General features: G+C 32.3%; 1 protein-coding gene across 8 annotated transcripts in view; it reads left to right on the top strand.

The window, feature by feature from the left end:
* The window catches only part of OXR1 (oxidation resistance 1), a 378,919-nt gene that overhangs the window by 314,170 nt on the left and 40,396 nt on the right, over positions 1–24,353 (top strand). For all 8 annotated transcript variants that reach the window (XM_031439482.2, XM_010981859.3, XM_031439480.2 and 5 more), the window contains 6 exons: positions 1,924–2,006; positions 3,706–3,813; positions 5,485–5,598; positions 13,151–13,300; positions 19,740–19,924; positions 22,716–23,470. In XM_031439482.2, the coding sequence (XP_031295342.1) occupies positions 1,924–2,006; positions 3,706–3,813; positions 5,485–5,598; positions 13,151–13,300; positions 19,740–19,924; positions 22,716–23,470 (1,395 nt within the window). The remainder of the gene's footprint in view (positions 1–1,923; positions 2,007–3,705; positions 3,814–5,484; positions 5,599–13,150; positions 13,301–19,739; positions 19,925–22,715; positions 23,471–24,353) is intronic.

Raw genomic sequence — 24,353 nt, 5'->3', positions numbered from 1 at the left:
AAATACTTACTCCTAAAATCAATTAAGAAGGGATATATACTATTAGTTAAAAGTAATCCAGAACTGTATTTTGCATTGCTTAAAAAGTTTAAGTTGCAAAATGAGGAAAGTGTTTTTGGCTCTCTCTGCTGTTTATGAAATAGCAGAAATGAATTACTGTTTAAAATTTAAAATAATCTTAATGTTTTATCACAAAAAATCAGATTTAAATATATTCTGTTCAATGAAGAAAAAATTAACAATATAGTGATAAGCAAAAATAATACATGTTTTTCCCTAAGAACGGTACCATTTTACATTTCCACCATAAATGTAGAAGAATGTCTCTTTCTGCAGCCAGTCTGTAGTCAGCTTTTGAATTTTAGTAAAGTGATAGGTGAGAAATGGTATCCCAGTGTAGTTTAAATTTCATTTTTCTAATTATAAGTTAGATGGAACACATTTTTTATGTTTAAGGGTCACTTTTACGTTCTCTTGTGAATTATATGATCATATCTTTTGCCTGTGTTTCCATCTGAATTTTCATCTTTTTTCTCCCTCAGTTTTTAAGAGTTCTTTAGATATTTAGGATATAAAATTAGGAGCTCTGTATGTATATATTTTTTACTTTGTTTACTTTTCTTTATTAAAAATGACTAAATTATGTACAGTTCAAGTTGTTGCTTCAAAACATTAATTCATTCTAATTGGATGCTTGTCATGATGTGTCAGGCTCTGTTAGGCACTGAGGAGGCATTGTGGAACAAATCAAGCAAGGTGTTTTGTAGGTTGCAGTTTAGTGGAAGAGATTAGAAAAACTGTCAGATACTGTGAAAGAGACAAGATGCTGTGTGACTAATAACAGTGGCTTGGGTTAGCTTGGGTGATCAGGAAGATTTTAGGACAGTCTTTTTACGTGTTACAGAGCTAACTGATTTTTGGAGAATTCAGACTTGATTATTAATATTATTATTGGTAATGTTTCATTAGAACTAGTCATTCAACTGAGCTAATTAGGTAATATAAACAAACTCTACTATGGTCAAATGTCAATTAAAATTGAATAAAAGGAGAACAAGGAAATAGATGTTTTCTAGATCATTTATGCTTAGGTAGAACTAATCTTTCTTAGAAAATTATTGCCTTAATATTGTAATAATTAAGGGTGAATATAGCATTTTGCTGTGGTACTATCTTACTCAGTTTTGAGCTTTTAATTAGTTGTTTAGAGATTGATTTTATTTAAGATTGTTTAGATTGAGAGGAGTGACATTTTATCAATTCACTGCAATCTTTGCTACATGAAGTATAATGAGAAGGTTAACGCTAAGGCAAAATTTAAACTGAAACAGATACCATAAACTTGGTGTTCAAGTGAAATGTCTTGATAAGTGAAAAATAGTTGGCATTTATCTGAAATGAAATGCACAGAAGTGTGTTTATATGTGAAGGAGTATCTTAACCTACTACATGTTATATATAAGGAATTCAGTAATTTAATATTATTCCATAGGGAAGACTATATTATTATAGAAGTAGAGACATTTTCTTATGTGAGGATTAATGTTACATATTTCAGATTTGGTTTGGTTAATTATAATAATAATAATAAATCTTCAAATATAGTTTCTTACTATCAGGTTAGATATATTGAAAGATATGGTCCTTTATTTAGTTTTTAGTAACTTCTTTTATGCATTATGTTTTGAACTGACTTCCAGTTTTATAATGTTTCTTACTGGTCAATTTGTAAAGCAAGCAGGGAGGAAAGACATTTACTTTTTTTGACACTTGGTCATGTTTTAGAGCAGAGAATTCTAGATAGCAACCTGTATTACTAGTGAGTCTAGTAGATGTCTGCCTGAGCTCTATTTAGCAGTCCTTGACATCTTTGAAAGGAAAATGAATTTAATAAGAGTTTTACATCCTTTTTTTTTTTCCCAGACACTGGCCAAAAGAAGACCCTAGATAAGAAAGATGGGAGACGAATGTCTTTTCAGAAACCCAAAGGGACTATTGAGTATACGGTAAGTTAATTTGTTTTTTAAAGAGCTGATTTCTCTTTGTAATAGTCTTATTTGAAACATTCTTTATTTATAAATAAGACAAGAGTTGTTAATTGCCTTCTTTCAAAAATCTGTACTTCATTTTCAATAACTGTTGTATTAATAATAATACTTCAGTTCTTAATTGCATTTTAGGATTTTTTTCCTTAAAGAGTAATTTTATTAAGTGTGATGTAAAGATAATTATTCTAGCAAATTTAATTTAATAAGATGATAATTTACTGGGAGTCAAAGTTCCTGTGCTACAGTACTTTTTATTAGGTTAGGCTTTTTGGAAAATATTTACTTTCATTACCCCATATAATAGGATCATTGTGAGATCAAATGTGTGATAATATGAATGTAGTTTGTAAACTTCCATATGTTACTGCAAAAAAATTTTTTTTACAGAGAGCTTTTGCATACATTTATCTAAATAAGATAGATGAGAGATCATATCATTGCATAGGTGAGAAAGTTTGCACAGAGGAAGAGAGCAGAACTAGATTATTAAACCATGTCTTTTGGCATCAATTTGGTTTTACAAGACCATTAAAGAAAAATATGTATTTATTGTGTTTTTTTACCACCACATATGTATCTGCTTTTCCTGATTTTCCGAGTCTTACAGCCTAATTCAGAATGCCTTTTCAGTCCCATCCTCTTTTTGAAATTTAACCCTCGTTACTAGCCTTCCTAAAATCCCAAATTCATGTGTATACTCTTGATGGTTTAGGAGGAAGAGACAGTATCCCACAAATGTATTTTGTACTTTTCTGTGTCCTAATATGTCAGTTCTGTTCTCTTCACTTTGAAAGTTCTTTCCCTTCTGTCTACTTCTCAAATTCCTACCCCTTCTTCAAGATTTAGCTTTAAATATTTTCTATAAAGTATTTCCTGGACAATTTGGAGCAAATATGGAGCTCTGTCTGTACTCCTAACTTTCGTCACATCTGTTGTTTCATTTAAATTGCCCTTTGTCTTTTATATAACCTTTTTTGTCTTACTTATTTTCTGACTCAATTGTAACTCTCTTGTGCACTAAAACCACTTAGTTGTACTTCATTTTATTCTCTGCAGAGCTCTCATAATGCTTTATGTATCAGGAATGCCAAAGGAATATGTTCACTGGTCAAAACTTCTTTTCTTTTTCTTTCATGATAATTTGTAAAATCCTATGATTTAGGATTTCTATAAATATGATCAGCAGAATATACCAGTGATTCAGAAACAGATTCCTCAGCTTTGGTTCCAATATGTTTTCTAATTTGTACATTTAAATAATAGATTACATACATAAAGATCATTAGAAATAGCATTTTAATTAATATAGGAATACTATGCTAAAGCAGTTTCTAGAAGTTACATATTTTAGAAACTATTTCAGTGAACAATATGTTGATTTTAGGGCCTTTGTAAAATAAAAATCATTTGTTTGTGTTTTATAAGTTTTATTTTGTATTTTGAAATTGCTTGAAATAGAGGCAATGTAATTGTGATGTATTACGATAAAGTATATACTCTGTATCATAATAGGTGAGACACTTTGTTAACAATCAGAAAATTTCTCAAGCTATCCTATCTCCAAGATGGAAATACTACTTATTAATCAAATGTAAAATTGGTCCTCATAATTCAATTTTTCTGTTTTAACAGATTATTTTTTTTTTCTTTTAAACAGGTTGAATCAAGGGATTCTTTGAATAGTATAGCCCTGAAATTTGATACAACACCCAACGAACTTGTTCAGTTAAATAAGTTATTCTCCCGAGCAGTTGTTACTGGACAGGTATCTTTTTTTAATGCATTGATGGTTAGAAGCATTCAGTTGTAAAACAGAAAGTATCCATTGAAATATAGTTAATAATACAAAAAAAATTTTTTTATTGAGTTACAGCCAGTTTACAATGTTGTGTCAATTTCTGGTGTACAGCACAATTTTTCAGTCATACATGAATATACATATATTCATTTTCATATTCTTTTTCACCATTAGCTACTACAAGATCTTAAATATATTTCCCTGTGCTATACAGTGTAAACTTATTTATCTATTCTATGTATACCTGTCAGTATCTACAAATCTCGAACTCCCAGTCTATCCCTTGCCACCCCTCTCACTGAATACAGAAAATTTAAGGAAAATAATTTTATGCTTGCTTTGAATGAATCATATTGACTCTAGAAGAGAAAAGTAACTTCACTTATACTCATGCAAATTTTTCTTAATACATATTGAAAATAATTGTGAATTGATTTTTGAAATAGTTTTAAAGACCTTTTAAAATATTCAAAGCAGTACATGTACATGACAGAAAATTCACACTTTTAAAAGGAAAGTTATCTCAGACTTAGTTTCCTTTTCCAGAAGCAACCACAGTTACCAGTTTATTATCTTCTTCCAAAAATATTTTAGCCTTTTTTTTTTTTTAATTTAACTCTGATTCTGGGAAAATGTTCTATTTAAGCACAACTTAATCTCAGACTTTTTCATGTATGTAGATTGTTGCACTGTATTAATATACAGGCATGCTTGGAAACATTGTGACCACTGCAGTAAAGCAAATTTCACAGTTAAAGTGAATAACAGAATTTTTTGGTTTCCCAGTGTATATGAAAGTTACATTTGCGCTATTCTGTAGTCCATTAAGTATGCAGTGGCATTATGTCTTTAGAAAAATACATACCTTAATTTAAAAATACTTTATTGCTGAAAAATGCTAACTATCATCTGAGCCTTCAGTGAATCATAATCTTTTTGCAGTAGTCACTGATCACAGATCTCCATAGCAAATATAATAATAATAAAAAAGTTTGAAATACTATAAGAATTACCAAAATGTAACACAGAGACACGAAGTGAGCAAATGCAGTCAGAAAAATGACAGTGATCGCTTTGCTCAACACAGGGTTGCCACAGGCCTTTAATTTGTAAAAAAAAATGCATTATCTGCAAAGCGCAGCAAGGTGACACACAGTAAAATGAAGTGTTCCTGTGTTATGGCTTAACTGGGCACAGCAAGCTTTAGACTTTCTACTTTTTTGCTATTGTAAACTTTGCTGTAGAGAACACTCCTGTTTCTGTCTCTTTTTATTTATATGTAAGTATAGCTATAGAGTAAAGTCCTAGACGTAAAATGGCTCAGTTAAAGGTTATCTGCATTTTTAAGTTTTTCTAGCTGTTGCCAGATTGCCCTTTAAGAGGAGCACCTGTAATATATAAGAATTGTTTTTTTCCCCTCACTGTTGCCTAAAGTATGTATTATCAAATTTGTCTAAATTAAATTTAAATATCTTTTTTTACTTTGTTATAGTTATTTTGATAATAATTCTTTTAATCTGAAGGTTTTAATATTTTAAATTTATTTCTGAAGGTTGTTAATGGTACTTGCTTAGAGAACACCATCTGATTACTAATATTTTAGTTTGACTAAATCTTCATGTGAATATTTTCTTACAGGTTTTATATGTTCCTGATCCTGAATATGTCTCCAGTGTTGAGAGCTCTCCATCTTTAAGCCCCATAAGTCCTCTGTCACCAACATCATCTGAGGCAGAATTTGATAAGACCACTGTAAGTTTCCCTACTTTTAAAAGCTATCTGGCAATGTCACTGTATATGTATATAACATATTTTTAATCCTACTTTGACTATGGTTCGAGTGAAATTTTACCTTTTTGTTTTGTTAATTAAATTTGTAAATTCCAGTTTTTAAAGTGGAACATTCTTTATTAAATTAGACCACTTAAATTGACTTACTATTGGTGGTGGTAGTGGTCCAAAGATATTCATCAGCCTTCTTATAAATTTCATATAATAATTTAACTAAGGAGTTTTACCTAACAAACAAATGTAGCATGATAGGAAGTCCATGTCCAATTTGATTTTTATTTCAGTTTCTATAAATATTTATATAATACTGAAAACTATTGCATTCATTTTTGACACACTGACTTTTAAAAAATTATTATCATCTTAGTCATTCTTCAGAATATTAATTCAAAGTAACTGATAGTGGATTAACTTGTCTAGCATTTTTAAGGAATGAATGTTCTATATAAGTTACATTTTACAAATGAATTCCAAGGAACAAAACTTTAATAATTTTGATTAAAATCTCTGAAAGGAATTATGATCTTTGTGCCTTTCCTGTGTAAATACTAGCCATAATTTCCCATTTTCATAATGATCTGATGATTAGGTTTTCATGTAAAATGCTGTTGCTCCATTAACTGGCTAGACTCCTGTGAAAAATTCTTCTGTGTTGCTGTGCTGACTTTAAGAGACATCCTCTTCTCTGCCCCAGTTTGTACTCAAAGTTTAGGATACCAGATGGCAAATTGGTAACGAAACACAAATTATTGTTAATTTGACTATAAATTATTAGGCATTGTTAGTTTCAAAGTTTGAGTATTAGACTAGTTTCAATTCTTTTATGGAGTAAAGGACATGATATTATTGATAACTTTTTTTATCCTTGCCTATGGACTTTTTTCTGTGTGTTTGTATGTGTGAGACAGAGAAAGAGAGAAAGAAGTAGGGTGTTTTTCAAATTTTATTTGTCAGTATCTTATTTTTATAAAAAATAACAACACTGTATTTTAGAATGCAGTCACATGAAAGGAATGTATTAAATTTATTCTTATCATTGATGAGAACGGAAGTCAGGTTCTCATGATCTATTACTGGACCAAATGTTGCAGGAATACCTTTTTGAACGTGGCCATGCCGTTTTCCTGTGGGGCTTACAAAGAGATGTACTTAGAACAGGCAGTGACAAAGGAGAGCAATGTAGCCTTGGGTTAATTTAGCTTGTGTTCCAAACCCTAGAGCAGAATTGTGAAAAGCTAAACTACAGTATCTTGCCTGACTAGAAATTTGTGGGGTCCTTTTCTGTTCCTCTGCTTTAACCCAAATCTGCCTACCAAATGGCTTTATTGAAAGGCATAAAGATCAAAGAGTGCTGAACAGCAGTTCAAGGGAGCAAGAAGCCTTCTACTTGAAAATGCTGTCTTCCTCACTTTTGCCATGTTGGTGAAAGAGGAGGAGAGAATGATAAAGTCAGATGAATGACTTTTTAACTGTCAGTGACTCACTGCTGTCAAAGATGGCCCCAAATGGCCTCTAATATGACCAGTTATATGAATGAAATCTTTCTCCCTGAAATGGATCTAGGTAAAAGGTAAGAAACATAAAAGTTCTTGAAGTTCCCTTTACCTCGATAGCTATCACCTGCTGATTGTGGGAAATAGTTAGAAATAATTCTTTTGCACAGTAATTTTATAAACTTTAGTTGTATCTTTTTTTACCTGGAAATATTTTTATTACTGGACTTTAAGATAATAGTACCCTATAAGTTTCCATATACAGTATCTCAAATATTTGTCTCCTATTCTCTGTATAAGTTCCTTAGAAGCAAAGATCTTACACTTTATTAGATATAATTTATATTTGTATTCAAATAATATTTATTGGTATTACTATATGTTTTTCCTAGAAATTGTCAAGAGTTTATATTTCTAATATTCTAATTGGTTTCCTGAATGTTTTCTTTGTAATGGCTTACTTGTAAGGCTAAAAATGTTATGTTCCTGGCTTTGTTAGCATAAAGGATCTCAATGGGGTTTTTTTTTGAATATTTTATTTTTACATAAAACATGATCTTTGAGAATTATTAGAGTCAAACAATCCCCCCCTTTTATCATATATTGATGAACATAGAAGGTAGAACCAAAGTGAGAATAACATGCTAAAGAGCTAAAATATACCATGTATCAGGTTAAATTCTAAGCAATTTAAAAGAATTTTCTTTTCCTAACTTCAATCTTATGAGACAAGCACCTGGCTTGGCTGTCTTCGTTTTTCCTTCTAGATGCATTCTACACTCTTCTGTCCCCTTTGGGTGTTAGAGTTCATTAAGATGCTCCCTTGACCTTTTATTTCTGTTGGTGTTGGTCTTTCAAGAGCATTGGCAGAAGACGAGAGGAACGAGTAGGTGTATATTTATTCTCCTAGCTCACTTCCTGCAAGGTCATGCCAGAGTGGCTGCATTCTCCAGCAGCTCCTCTCTTATCAGATGGCCCTTTCCACAGAGCCCTCTCTGTCTCTAGGTTTAGGCTCTCTCTTTCCCTTACGTCTTTGGGCCTGTGGGCCATAGATAATGAAGCCTCTGTTGTTTGCCCTGGTTTTTTGTACACGCTGTGTACCTTTGTGAATAGTTCCATTATTAAATTCTCCTAAAATCACTCAAATTGGGTGCCATCTGTATATTCCAGTAAAGTAAGATACAGTTCTTATTTTACAGATGAGGAAACGGAGGGAGAGAAGTTAAGTAATTTGTGTCCATCACTCAATTTGCTAGTGGCTGAATTAGGATTTCAATTCAGGTAGTCTGAGTCCAGAGCCTGCATTTTGTATTACACTTCATAGCTGGAAATTGACAAGTCAGAAACTACTATTTCTTAGTAAATAATTAGACTCAACCCCAAAAGATAATATTTAATCATTGTGAGCTGCCACTTTTGCATTATCATCATTTTGTAAGATTCTTTTAATCTAACATTCTTTTGTAAATATAGAACCTTTTTTTTTAGTTTGTCTCCTTTTGTTTCTCCTCTCTGCACTCTAAATTTACTTATTATGCTAATGCCATTTTAGATTAGAACTACTAGTGTGATATATTCAGAATGAAATTCAGAGGAAAAATGTTTAAAATAAGTGATGTGGAAAAGTGAAATAATTTTAAATAGTTTTATTTCTGCTTATGTTAATATACTCCGCTGAAGGATGGGATAGCAGATAGTTGTATTCTCTTTAATATAAAACGCTGTTTTGTATACTCTAAGTCTAAGAGATAATAAGAAAAGTAGAGTACTTATAATGTAAGAAAGCATAATTTTGAAATTATATTTCACAGTGGTTAGAAAATATAATTTTGAAAAAAATACTATTGAAAGATCTATAGAAGACCTAGAAATTCTTACAAGAAAAAATATATAAAATATTAATAGTTTAGGCACACTAAAAGCTTCTTTTTTAAGCATAGACAATTATGCTGCTACAGTTACTATTAATACTTAAAAAGTACTTCCTATGCATGTATTAATGAGGAAACTGAAGCATAGAGAGAATGAGTAATTTACACAAGATCCCCTAGTTAATGAATGGTAGAGCTGAGATTTAAACCCTGACAGCCCGCATCCAGGTTTTGTGTTGTGTTTTTAACTACCTTTGAACTGCCTTATTGACGAAATGGTGAGGATTAGCAGTACAAATCAGATTCTCTGTGACAGAGACATTCGATCAAAAACTAAAATACATATGTCAAAAATAGTAGAAACTAGAAAATTTGTAGTAAAGAACTATCTGGAAGTAATGTAGGAAATTTTTGCTTACCAAAGCAAAAATAAAAGTAAAGCAGACAATTCAGAAGTATTGTTAAAATGATTAAAAGGTGAAGAGAAGCATTGCTTTCTTTTCTCCTATACTTTCAATATTTAAGATTTTCTGGACTTTTTAATATATTGTGCTTCTGTTTGTGTAACTTAAAAATTATTACTTCCTTGTATTAGTTTCCTAGGGCTGCTATGACAAAGGATCACAAAATGGATTTAAATCAGTTCTGGAGACCACATCTGGAAAGAATCAAGCTGTTGGCAGGGTTATGCCCCTGTGGGAGAGCATCCTTTCTTGCCTCTTCTGGCATAATGGTGTTCGCTGGCAGTCCTTGTCATTCCTTGTCTTGTTAGACATATCACTTCAGTTTCTGCCTTTGTAGTCACATGACTGTCTTCTCCCTGTGTGTTTGTGTCTTTACATAGTGGTCTCCTCTTCATGTAAGGAAACCAGTTAAATTGGATTAAGGGGACCCTGCTCTGGTATTACCAGCTTTACTGATTTTGTCTATGAAAAATCAATTTTCAGATAAGGTCACATTCTGAAATAGGGGGTTAGGACTTCAGCATATTTTCTTGGGTGAACCCATAACATTGTCTTCTATAGAATTTCAAGAGAATTACATAATTACATAATTTAATTTAAAGGGAACTTCAGAGGATTTTATAGCTCTAGCAAATGAAGTTTTTTTTTAAAGACATTCAGTGAATATTTTCTTCAGGCATAGATAAAATGATATATAAAAGAGTGGTGTTAATTTCTTACAGAGTTTTGGGGAGCTTGAGAATAGTTGTGAAATCTAGTAAGATAAACTTCCATTTTAATCATACTAATCACATAATTTATTGACATCTTGAATTTGTTTATCTGTATACCTGAAAACATTAAAGTAACAGTAAATGTGTAGGAAAAAATTTAATTTAATAAAATTTAATTTAAAAATTTAGTTAGAAATATCAGTATAGTTTTAAGAGGTTAAATACTGCATATACTTCAAGAATTGTTCTCACATGTCATCCTTAAACTAGTCACAAACATACCTCTTCTCTATCCCTCCCTCCCTACTTTCCCCTCCTTTCTGAGTATATAATATGTCTTTAAATTTAAAATAAATTTAAAATCACTAAAATGTGTAACAGATAAAATGCATTTTATACGTTATATATACTAAATACATAAATTAAAATTTTAACTTTCATGCTTTTAAGCCTAAATTTTCATATGTAAATTTATATATACTTTATTATATAGTAAATGTAAACTTACAGTACATATATTAAAATAAAGTTAAATAACTATAAATACCATATGTATAAATAACACATAAATTGTGTATTATCTATATATTGTGTAATATAATTTAGCTTTGGTGCTTTTAAACTTAATTTAAATACCAGCAGTTTATTGGGAAGTTATAATTTTTTAATTCATGTACTTTTTAAATGATGGTGCTATAATTATACCTTGGTCTTATGTTCTCAGAACAAAATTTTATATTTCAAATACGTGAAAAAATAGTAGGACTTTGTATTTATGTGGATTTTAGGAAAGCAATTCTTTATATAAAAGAAATCTCTGTATTTGTAACATCACAAATAAATGGTTAAGTTACTGGATGAGAATTTTTTCCTAGATTCTGAATGGAAACATCATTTTCATAACTAGAATTTAAAAACTGATTCTTCTTTTCTTTTTAACATGGTTGCTACATAGCCCAGAGCTAGATCCAAAACCCAAGGTACAGCACTTAAAATTGCATTTTATTTTTCCTTCACTCTGATATTTTTGGGTTTTTATTTGTATTGTATTTTATTCTGTGTATTGGTTTCAAGAGCCTCCAATTCTTAAGAAGCAGAATTTAAGTAAATTCTGAGAGTGATAATTAAACACAATAATTTATAGGAAATAAATTGTACCCATCATATCTATCGGACTGAATGAAGAAACATAACACACATTGCTTTAAAACTAAACATTTTCTTTTAGATCACATATTATGTATGTTGTAGGAAATAAGCATAAATGTTGATATTTCTGCACCTGTGTGGTTTTTCCTCCTCAAATTTCCTATGCCTTACCTATATATTACCAGAGAACATTTCTACATATTTTCCATCACAAAGAGCCAAATACTCAATAAAGCCAAAGCAAGGTGGGAAATGGAGCGTTTTGAGATGCTTATTAGTTTATGGTAATGATTTATAATATTATACAAATTATACCATATAATATTTAATCATATTGTATAAAAAAAGATGACTGTGAGTCAGCCTTTTTGGGTCACTTGTCCTAGCATTGCTTTGCTTTTGCACATTTGAACATTTGAGGTGATAATTGAGACTCGATGGATAGATGTTTATAGTTCTGTATTTTTAAGGACCTATCACTAGCAGCTACAGCAAAATTGCGTAAGGAAGTTTCAGAAAATACTATCAAATAAGCTGCGAAATCACTTAATTAAGAAACAGTCTATAAATTCACAGAGATACAGAGTTGCTGATACTTTGGATTTTGTGATACTTTGGATTTTGTACCTGTATTTAAGTTATAATGAGGTCTCATTATGATTCCTCTGAAGAACTTTAATCTTTTTTAAACTCTTTCGTTCGGTACTTGGAGCATTTGCTAAGCTAATCTCATGTATTCTTTTTAATAGGGTAACATGTTAAATCGGGATTGCTATAGATACTGAGTTGTAGAATTTGAGACTTTGAGGGAACCTCAGAGACATGTTGTTCAACGAGGTATATCTTTATTTGAGGAAGGCATTTGACAATTGACCTTTTTTAGTTTTTGTGAGTAATACGGTTATATAGAAGATAATGTTGTCACCTTATTTGGGGGTAACTGAACAGTCATAAACAAAATTTGTTTACAGCTTTGTGCCACCTTGCAAGGGGCCTTCTGATGACTCTGTATTGGCTCTTTTTTCTCTCTGCACACTTATCATTTAGAAGAATATTTGAAGTGGAAAGTATGAAATACTGCAGTTTAGCTCACTAGTTCCTGTGCTGACAGCATGAGCTTGTGTCTCATCTTACTTGTTGGGCAGGTGACTGAATTTGGCTGCCAAGCCTAAGTTTCCTTAAAATTAAGGTAATAGTATGTACCTTATGAGTGATTTGGAAGTAAAATGGTCTCTATAACACACTTAAATATAAAGGTATTCATAAATATCAATTAATGTTATGATTAATAGCCCTTATTTAATTATCTGTGCAAAATGAATTTATATATGATACAAAGCTCTTACAAAACTCTTAGATATAGTAACTACCAAAGACAACAGGATGAATATAAAATTAATTTGCATCATAAAATGATTGAGAAAAACTTTGTTAATAGATAATAATGACTTGATTCAGGAGCAACTGAATGTGTGTGTGTGTGCGTGTGTGTATACTCAGTGTATGTTTGAGGTGGGAGTACAAGAGATACAGTTTTCAACATCCTCCAGATAATTCATCCCTATTAAAAAATCATTGAAAATCTAAGTTTTAGCTGTGCTAGAAATCTTTACAAAATGTTAAATCAATGCCATACTTTCATATATTTTTTTACATAAGGATATTTTGAGCTGATCTCCAGAATGTGTTGAGAAGGAAAAGCTCTTATTGGAAAAAGCTGTTCATTTGGCTTTAATAATGTGCTTGTTTTTATTTAGTTTTCTGAAATGCCTTTATCTTATTTATTTGTTTGTTTGTTTGTTTATTTATTTATTTATTCTAAGAATCCTGATGTCCACCCAAAGGAAGCAACTCCCTCATCTACTTCTGCTGGTATTCGACCTGCACGAGTTGTATCTTCGACCTCTGAGGAGGAAGAAGCATTTACTGAGAAATTTCTTAAAATTAATTGCCGATATATTACCAGTGGCAAGGTAATGAATAACACTTTAGAAAAAACTTTTAAGCATGCTTTATCTATTACTAAAATATGATAGCTTGGCATTTACATGTTCAGACATCAACATCAGCACATGGTGATCAATTTAAAGTAATTTTGTGAAATAGGCAGTCCTTTTCCTTTTAAACAGGGGGAAAAAAAAAAAAGAGCTTACAGGAAAGGCTAATAAATCCAAAGTGTCTATCATGGCCAGAATTCAAACCCCGTTTGGAATTATATGTTTCATCTACCACACCTTGCTGCTTTTCCTAAGCAGAGAACTTCTAGTCTGCAAAGGGAATTACAGTAAAGTGACAGAGAGTTCAAAATAAACTCCAGGTGTTGCTTAGAAAGTAACTGTAGCATGATGCCATCTTGAGAGGTCACACATGAGAACCATTACTTCATAGTCATAACTCATAAATTATGGGTATTTGAAAGACAGATGTGTAGTGCTATACATTTCCCCCCATGTACTGTTTTAACTGCATTCACAGTCTTGATAATGGTGTATTTTCATTTTCATTCAGTTCATAATACTTTCCCTTTATTTCTTCTTTGGCCCAGGGAATATTTAAAAGTATTCAAGTTAATTTCCAGATATTTGGGGATCTTCTAGATACCTGTTACTGATTTCTGTTTTTCCATGTGGTTGGAGAACATGCTACTGTTTGAAGGCTTAATTTATTAAGACTTGTTTTATGGTCCAGAAATGTGGTATAGCTTGATAAACGTTACTGTGGGCACTTGAAAAGAGTGTATGTTCTGCTGTTGTTGGGAGGAATAGTCTGTAAATGTCAGTTAAGTCAAACTGAGTGTTAGTGTTGTTCCTCTTTATCCCTACTGATTTTCTTTTTGTTCTGTCAGTTATTGACAGAAACGTTGAAATATCTCACTGTAATTGTGGATATGTCTGTTTCTCCTTTTAGCTCTATCAGTTTTTGTTTTGTGTATTTGGAAACTGTTGTAAGATTATAAAAATGTTTGGGATTCTTATATTGTCTTGATGAACTGACTTGTTTAACTATGAAAGACTTTATTCTTGTTAATATTCTTTGCTATGAAATATGCATTGATGTATACAAATATAGTCACTTCAGCTTCCTTTTGATTAGTTCTTAGTTGGTTTATCTCTTCTATTTTTTTACTTTTAGCTTGCGTCTTATATTTGAAGTGAATTTCCATAGTTCCCATCAAAATTCACTCTTCGTGTCAGACACTCTATGGGTTTTGACAGATGTATAGTGACATTTATCTGCCATTACAGTATCATACACAAGAGTTTCATTGCCCCAGAATCCTCAGTGCTTTCCCTGTTCATCCATTCCTCCCTCTGAACCCCTGAAAACTACTGATCTTTTTATTGTCTTCCTAGTTTTCCCTTTTTCAGAGTGTCATATAATTAGAATCATAAACTATGATGTATGATTTCAGATTGGTTTCTTTCACTTGGCAGTAGGCATTTAAGAGTGTTCCATGTCTCTCATGGCTTGACAGCTCACTTCTTTTTTCACTGAAAAATAGTCCATTGTGTGGATGTTTATCCATTCATCTACTGAAGGACATCTTGGTCGCTACCAAGTTTGGACACTTACGTATACAGCTGCTACAGACATTAAAGCACAGGTTTTGTGTAGACGTAAGTTTTTACTTCTTTTGGTTAAATATTAAGGAGTGTAATTGCTCGATCATGTAGTAAGACTGTGTTTAGCTTTGTAAGAAACTACCAAACTGCCTTCCAGAGTCACTGTATAATTTTGCATTCCTACCAGCAATCACTCAGTTACTGTTGTTTCACATCCTCACCAACATTTGCTGTTAGTGTTTTAGATTTTAGCCGGGCTTGTTGGTCTTTAGTGGTAACTTGTTTTAATTTGCTTTTCCCTTATGACTCATTTGTTTACTTGCTATTCATGTATCTTTGGCATTTTCTTTAATTTTGAAGACTATTTTCACAAGGCATAGAATTTTAGGTTGACAGAGTTTTCTTTTTCAGAATAAAGATGTTTCTTTTAGAACTACTGTTTTCTGGATTGCAGTGTTTCTGAAGAGAAGTCTATTATTTTTTCTTTATGTTGCTTTGGTCGCCTTTATTACTGATTTTGAGCAATTTGATTATGGTGTAAGGGCCTTAGTGTGTTTTTTGTATTTTTCTTGGGATTCATTCAGCTTCTTAGATCTATAGGTTTATAGTTTTCTTCAAACTTGGAAAATTTTTGGCCCTGTTTCTTCCATAATTTTATTCTCCCTTGTCCTCTCTTTGGAAACTTCATTTATGCATATTTAGGTTGCTTGATGTTGTATTTCATAGCTCAGTGATACTCCGCTGCTTCTTTTTTTTTTTCCTCTCCATTTTGGATAATTCCAATTGCTGTATCTCTTAAGTTTAGTAATCTTTTTTTCTGCCAAATCTAATCTGCTGTTTTATCCAGTGTATTTTTCACCTGTGTTCAAACTGGGTCTCTTTTATCTTCCATGTCCCTACTTAACCATGCAGTCTTCTATATTCTTAAATACATAGTCTATAGTTATAATAATTGTTTTAATGTCTTTCTCTACCAATTCTTTTCTCTCTCTGACTTCTGGGTTTGTTTCTGCTAATTTTATTTTTGTCATTGTGTGAGCCATTTTTTCCTGTTTTATTGCATGCTTAGTCATTTTTAATTGGATACTAGATATTGTGAATTTTACCTTCTTGGATGTTGTGTATTTTTGTATTTCTGTACATATTCTTGCACTTTGTTCTGTGACACAGTTGTTTCTTGGAAACAACTTGATTCTATCATGACTTGCTTTAAAGCTTTGTCAGGCAGGTCCAGAGAGCTTTAAGTCTATAACTAATTTTACCCCTTACTGAGACAATAATCTTCTGAGTATGGAGAGCCTGCAGATTATAAGATTGTTTGCTTTGGTTGGCGAGAACATAAACTATTTCTCACTGTGTAGACTAGACTCTAGGGGTTGTTTCCTCAGCTTTTTTTGAGTCCTTTTTTTCTCATCCTTAGATAGTTGCCATACATATAGGTGGCAATCAGTACTCAGCTGGAAGCTTGAAAAAGAACCATGTGTAGATCTCCAAAGCTTTCTCAGTGGGGGTTGCTCTCTCTCTCTCTCCTTTCCTTTCTCTGTCTATGGCGTGGAAAGTCCACTCGGTTTGCTGGGACGTTTGTAGATCTCATCTTGTTTCCCCTTATTCAGGTATCACTGCCCAGTATTGCAATATCTGAAGTTATTTCATGTATTTTATGTATTTCAGTAGTTTTAGACAGTTCTTGGCTAGAAGAAACATTTTAGTTGTAAGTATTTGAATAACAATTTCATTTAAGAATCAAAGAAAAAGTCATTGGCAGGGTTAGGAATGGCCTACTGCCTGGTGTTCTTGGAACACAGTCTCTTAAAGAAAGTAAGCAGGAAAAGATGCTTTCTCATACAAGTCATCATCTTCTTACAGGTCGATGGTAGTAAACTTCATTTATATAAAATCATGGAAATTGATCAACAATAATTATAATAGTTAAATTACTGTGGACTTAATCCTGAAAAAAAAAAAATCAGTACAAGCTTTTAGCTCTGCTGGGATGGATTCCCAAATCATAGTCTTTTATCTTTTAGTATATACAGAAGTATTGTAATGTAAGTGGTAACTTTTCTTTTACAAATAGACTCTATCTTCTGTTAGAGATACTTCCTCCTTAGAAGATTAGTCAAGTAATTGTACTTAGGGAGTTGGAAGTTATTAATGTTAAAGAGAAGTATGTGTTTAATGTTTCTGAAGGTCATGTGGACTAAGAATGTATGCTAATTGGAAACCTCGTACCCACAGCATGCTCTTGCTCCTGATATACGTCTGCATTTATGAAGCAGTATTTAAAAAGAGTGAAATGCAGATGGTTTAGGATGAGTTTATAATTTGACTTGGTCTTAGCCAACTGAATTTGAGAGGCTACTTTCTGAAGAGATTTTTTTTTAATTTTGTGTTGAAGTAATACATCTCATGACCATCTCTTTTGATTTATGAAGATACCTGACACCTGACTATACCTCAGAGAACTCCAGCCAGAGACAAAGGGAAAGAAGTGTGAAGAATATATCAGTGTGTCCTTTGGGTAGTAGCAAATAAGGGTACATTCCTGGAAAGTAACATTAGCAGATTGCTCAGTCCAGTGTTAAGATACAGTGCTTTGAGCCCCTTGTAATCCAGGTAGTGGAAGCACAGTTTTGAGAGGCTTTTCAAATGGTTTTTATAAGTATACTACAGAAATTATAGTACTCATCTGTATAGTAAGTTAAAGCATTGCACTGGGACTTTTGTATCATACCTAGTAATCATTGTGTTTAGTAAAAATCCTCTAAAACAAAAGATAAGATGTAGTGTTATGCCAGTGAAGTAAATAGTATATCATCATTTATGCTCAGATGAAATTTACATAATCAAGAATGAAATCTTTCAGAGAGCCTTGCTTTACTTAATCTTTACTGATTGTTTGGTTTCATTTCTCAAATAGCTTAAGTTTGTAGAAAAGAATAGAGAGAGGTGCTAAGATCGGAAGTCTTTAAGGTTTTTTATATTGTATATCCTCTACTCTAGATTATCTCTTTCCTGAATTATCCCTAGCAGTGTAAATGTCCCTACAACTTTTTTTTTTTTGGAGGGGGGTGGTAAATTAGGTTTGTTTATTTTATTTTATTTTTTTATGTAGGTACTGGGGATTGAACCCAGGACATCATGCATACTAGGCACGCACTCTGCCACTGAGCTATACCCTCTCCCTGTCTCTACAGCATATTTTATCTTTACTCATTGACTTGAGTTGGCATGTGATCCAGGAATACAAACTGATGTATATGAATCTATTTAAAATATTGATCCAAAGGTAATTAGGCCATGATTTATATAGATACTCCTTATTTAGGAGATCCATGGTCTGAACTAAAAGAAATGCTTAGTAAGAGTCTCAGATTGATTCCCTTTCCCTCACCAAAGTGCACACACACACATTCTTCTCTCCAGTTTTGCATGCTGTTACTGTAAATGTTAAACATTTTATAATTTTGAACATCTCCAATAGCTTTTTCCCACTTGTGATTGGGTGACCATTTCTAGTAGGACTTTATTTTTTACTTTATTATTTTTAAAGTTAGTGTCTGTCATAACTCACGTTTTACATGTTTAAAGGTAAGTCAGGTAAATTCGCAGAACTGAATATGGACTTGGAAGGAGGGTGTGATACCAAATCAAGCAGGATTTAAGTTTTTCTTTTCCCTAATAGCATCAGAAAAAAAGACAAATTTGGAATAACTGATTTATTTTTAGAATTCTGTCTGCTTTATTTTTATACTTACAGAATGTAGTGGAATGGGAGTTAAAAAAATGGGATTAAGGAATATTCGGCACTTAAGTTGGAGTGATTATTGTTTGCAACACAAATATGAAGGGATTATAGTAAAAAGCATGGACTACCTGGATTTTGAATCCTGGTTCTGCCACTTATTAGTTAGCAGTGTTATTTATTATTTAGGATAAGTTTCCTAGCCTCTCTGAGCTTCAGTTTCACCATCTGTATACTCATCTCAGAGCTATAATTGTGAAGGTAAAGTGAATATTAATATAGAGAGAGTATGTTCCATACAAAGCATTCAGTAAACGTTAGCAAATGTTAGTGGGATCAGCTTCTTATATACTTCAGTTTGCTCATTTGTAAGATGAGAGGGTTGGACTCCTTATATTTGTATCAGTATTTGTATAAATATATTTAAATTTTCATAGTTTTTCATGATTAAATTAAAATGATTACTGCATGCCTTAGAAGTCATGTAATTTACCTGATTTTACAGATGAAGAAACCGAGGCCCAGAGGCTTTGCTTGCCCAAGGTCACATAGTCAGGCAATAGCAGATGCAAATGAAGTGGACATTTTTTAAAAAGATAGTCTGAAGAGATTATACTGTCTTCCTTTTATAGTGGATCAGCTTATCAACACACTATTTATTAAGCCTGCATTGTGTTCATGAAACTGTATTTGATATCTGTTGTAAGGGAACAACACGGGAAGCAGTATGCAAATTAGTGTAGAACACGGCTCATGCCTTGCAGGACTTTACAGTTCCATCTTATGTTGCTGAAGTTATTTTGCTGATGTAACTCAGCATTTTTTTGAGTCTGCAAATTTTAACTCTTGACGTGATTGACTGAGGGCGAATATAATATTTTTTATATTTTGCTTCTGCTAATGAGAATTTGCTGGGAAAATTTAGGTTTTACTAAAAATGTTTTCATGAGAATGCCATAGTGCTTGAGTGTACCACTTTTATATATGGTAGGTGGCCTAACCTCAGAAGAAAATTGGTAAAAATATCTAGAATAATTCTTGAATATTAATTAATATTAATTTTAAACTTTGAGGATTAAATGTAATTTTCTTTTTTCACCTTAGGGCACAGTCAGTGGTGTGCTGCTAGTTACACCAAATAATATAATGTTTGATCCACATAAAACTGACCCCTTGGTCCAAGAGAATGGCTGTGAGGAATATGGCATCATGTGTCCAATGGAAGAGGTGATGTCAGCTGCAATGTACAAAGAAATTTTGGATAGCAAAATAAAGGAGTCCTTACCCATGTAAGTGGTATTTATACTCCTTTGCAATTTTATTACATCTCCATAGTTGACCCTGGCTTAATACTCTTTAAAGTATTTTTTAATAGTTTTATTATAGCTGCCTTTCATTTTATCAGTAATGAAACAAAAATGTATTTAGTATTGAAAAGGTTATTCTTACTGCACTAGGTTAGGAATTGTCTTAGATTTATATTTATATATTTGGTCAGGTTCAGAAAACCTGGTAATTATAAGTAATCCATAGTACAAATTTAATTCAATGTTTACCAACCTGTTTTCTTCAGATACAGCATTCAGAATTCTAAATTATTTTTATGAGTAATCAAGGATAGCTTTCAAATGTTTCTTAGAAGAGCCTGAAGAGTCAGTTGTGGGATTTGAGGGAGGCCACATGAGCAAAGACCTGACATTGCTATAGCCAGAGGAGCTTTGTTTTCTGTTTATTGATTTATATGTTTTCATCCTTCTCCCTCAGGTAAGTATAAAATATAAGGGATAAGGCCTACAAATTGCACAAATATAAAGAGTTAACCTTGAAATACACTGTTTAGGGGATTTGTGAGATTCAGAAAACATAGATGTAAGGCCCCAGGTCAGCACAGCCTTTGAAAGTAATGTGCTTATTAACAAAAGGAATGACCAGAGAGAAAAGGGAGGAATAAGAGAAAAAAAAGGAGAAGAAAATAAAAGATAGGTATACAAAGAAAGGAAGGAAAAGTATAAAGGAAGGAAATTTTTATGTAATAGAAATCTCCCATTCCTGCTATATTACTTTGTCAGCAGTTTAAGAAGTGGCTTCACTTTAACTGATTCTGAGATTTGTATCTCTGTATATTAGCCAACAGAGATGATGATGGGTGTGAAACAGCTGCTTACATAGGAGAGGAAGAGCAAATTATTTGTGTTTCTAAGACAGACTCCTTGAGTTGTTAGAAGACCTATGGTATAATAGAATCCTTTATTTAAAGTCTCCATTATACCTGACACTCAATAGGCATATTTTGGATTGGTAAACTCATCTTAAGAAATGCATATTTTCCTAGGATTCCCTCTGCTGTTAGTTATTTTAATAGATCATCATCTGAAGTCCAGTTTCAGCAAATAAAGATTATCTGGGTGGGTGGAGGGATGAGGCAGCGAAGAAGTGGAGGATTAGATTAAAAGGGAAACCAGATTATGTATGTATGTATGTATGTATTGTCAGTCATTGGTGAGATCCATTTTTTACTTGCTCTGCTTTTTCATTTGTATTATGATACTTTGGGGTTCTCTTACACTGAATGATTCGTGACTATTCTACATGGATGCTGTAGGGCTCTTCTTCTTCTGAATCATTATTTTATCATTCAGAATGTCATCGGTCTGGAAAGACCATCTATTTAATCCAACCATTTAAAAAAATTACTCCAAAAGGAATATCTTTCAGTGCTGTCTCATGAATTGATTAAAAACAGTATTTGGCAACAAAGCAGACAAAGAAAGCATGTGGTTTTACAGGTTAATGTCTTATATGGCAAAAATGAGATATAAGATTTGATTGGTTTTCTTCTGTCTTAAACTGCTTGGAAAGTTGATTACAAAGGTATTCTTCAGGAACTATATTGAGCAGTAACAATATCATTGACATAAATAAATATTTAGTCTTTCAGCGTGTTAATTCTGAAGGTTACACCACATGTCTAAATATATATCCAATTAGGTTTGCTAACTTTATCTCTTTCCTAAGGAAGGGTCTTATTAAATGTACACGTACAATTTCTCAAAACTTTTACCAAAGTCCGAGACCCTATGTATGTAGTTTGATTGTATCACCAGTAGATGGCACTGTTACATGTTTAATAGCACAGATAAGATGCTTGCATTTCTTAAAGGTGAAACAGTCATATGCAAGGGAAGCAGAGATAAGAATTGGACTTCAACTAAATATGTTTTTAAAAATAAATTTTACCTATCCTATACATAATGAAAATGATGCTTACCCTTATAGAAGAAATATCAAGAAGTAGAATAAAAGGAAAAGAGTTCCCCAACTTTACCATCCAGAGGTAGCTAGTTAATTTTGAGTTGACTTACTTCTGTCTTTTCTATTCTGAAACTTGCATAAATGTTAATACTTTTTCCACTAAGAGCTCATGGAATTTCCATTTATCACAAACCACTTTTAGCCATCATTTTAAATTGCTGACTTGTATTTCATGCTGTAGTATTTGTACTGCCTCCTTCCAGAACGTAAACTACCTTATCTTTGAACATTGGTGTTTGTGTATGCAAATGCAATTAAATACGGAAATCTAGATGTAATTATGAACCATGCAGCAAGCTAATATCTAACTTGTTAGCTGAACAAATGCTCTTAGGATTGTTAAGGGTTGTTACTAGTAGCCTAAAGAATCCCCCTAGTGTGTAATATTATTCAGTATATTTTTACTGTAGTAAGATTTAAAATATTAATCAAAATTTTATTTAAGCTTATTTTTCATATTTCATCAATGAATAAACTTTAGTTTAAAATTATATCTTCACCCAAAACTTCTCTTCAACTTCTCTTCAGGTAGATTAATTCAGGAAATCTTACATTGGTGTCTTCCATATCTTAAGCAGTTGAGGCAAAAGCTTGACTTAATTATTTGGTTTGTATGAATCAATCAAATTTTTGATATGCTGTTAAGAGATGTATGCTACATCCTTTTAGAAAAGCCTTTTTGGTGATATTAATTCAGTGTTAAGTTTGTGGAAGATAACATATTACAATTTAAAAAGTCTGGTAACTTTAAATTTTGTTTACCAACAGAGAGAGAGATCAGTTATCAGGAAGGGACTTCTGTCATTCAAAGAAAATAACAAGAAGTAATACTGATGAAATAGACTCAAGAATTCGTGATGCAGGTAATGATAGCGCCAGCACTGCTCCTAGGAGCACAGAGGAGTCTCTTTCTGAAGATGTGTTCACGGAATCAGAACTCTCTCCTATACGAGAGGAGCTTATTTCTTCAGATGAGCAGCGACAAGATAAATCTTCTGGTGAGTCGTCAGAATCTGTGCAAACCATCCATCAGAGTGGAGTAGAATGTTTGACAGTCATATCAGAGGCTACTCCTGATCACTTAAAATCCGACTCGGGACTTGCTGCCAATGAAGTTGGGACTCTTTCTCTTAAAACTGATTTAAATAATCTTGAAATGGCCACTAAGGAAGGAGATCAGGCTACAGATAATTTTCAAGAAATATCAGGTCCTAAAGAACAAAGCACAAGTATAAAAGGAAGTGCAGATCAGGATTTTCTTCTTAAGGAGAGTTCACTACACCAAGAAGAGGGTGAAAAAGAAAGTATGCCTTGTGGGGAAGCTGCAGAATTTAAGCAGAAGCTAATTGTCAACAAAGGAAAACAAGGAAAGGAACAAAATCAGGATTCAGAGACTGAGGTAGAAGAGCTCCGGAAACTCTGGAAAACCCATACTATGCAACAAACTAAACAGCAAAGGGAAAATATTCAACAGGTGTCACAAAAGGAAATTAAGCATAAAATAGGAACAGCCGATATAGAAGGTAAGCATTAAGGAGAATATAAAGTTACTTCATTTCATTGCATGTTGTCTTCCTCTTTCCTCAGCAACTCAGAAGCTGCTGTATCTTGGGGCCAGTCTGAAAGATAATCTAGTGGCCTTTAACTGATGTTTCTCTGTGGACAAGCACACAGTCTCTGATTTCTACTGTCTTGTCTTTTCTTAGCCCACAGTGGATTGTCCATCACAATGAGCATCTTTTCCACCATGTTTAAACATTCCTCACTCACTGCATTCTATCTTTAAGCAGTTTATTTCTTCAAAGTGCACAGAAGCTCTATAATACCTCTGATTTCTCCATTTTCTTTTTTAGCTTTTGCTATGTTATAGCCTTTAAAATGTCTTTTTCATTGCATGTATGATATCCAAATTGCAATTTGTGATTTTCAAAGTTAAAATCCTCATTTTTTAAAAAATGCAATTAGACAAAAAATCTATTTCTAAAATTCTCCCAACTATTCAGAAGTTACATCATTGATTGTTTTTCTTTAAGAAGCAGCACTAAGAATAAATTAAAACTCCGTTTTGTCTTTCAATTTTATTTTTTCATACTATTTACTTATGAAAATTACAGTAATAGTCTTTTATTTCTAATATACAGTGCTTCTGCCTAATTCATTATGGATTAAATGGGGTGTAGCTCAGAAATCTTAGCTAACATTTCTTATATTTTATTGGAATGCTGATTCCAGATTAATCCAGTTTACATGTTAACTTTTCTTTTTATAATTGAAAAAAATTTATTGTTAAAATATACATAAAGTTTACCATTTTAATCATTTTTAATGTAAAATATAGTGACATTAGTACATTGACAATGTTGTGCAACCATCACCACCATCCATTTCCAGAACTTTTGCATCTTC

The sequence above is a fragment of the Camelus dromedarius genome, chromosome 20 (assembly GCF_036321535.1).
Source record: "Camelus dromedarius isolate mCamDro1 chromosome 20, mCamDro1.pat, whole genome shotgun sequence".
NCBI classification, from domain to species: domain Eukaryota; kingdom Metazoa; phylum Chordata; class Mammalia; order Artiodactyla; family Camelidae; genus Camelus; species Camelus dromedarius.
Note: the sequence above shows the minus strand (reverse complement) of the source record. Positions and strands in the feature narration are given on the sequence as shown.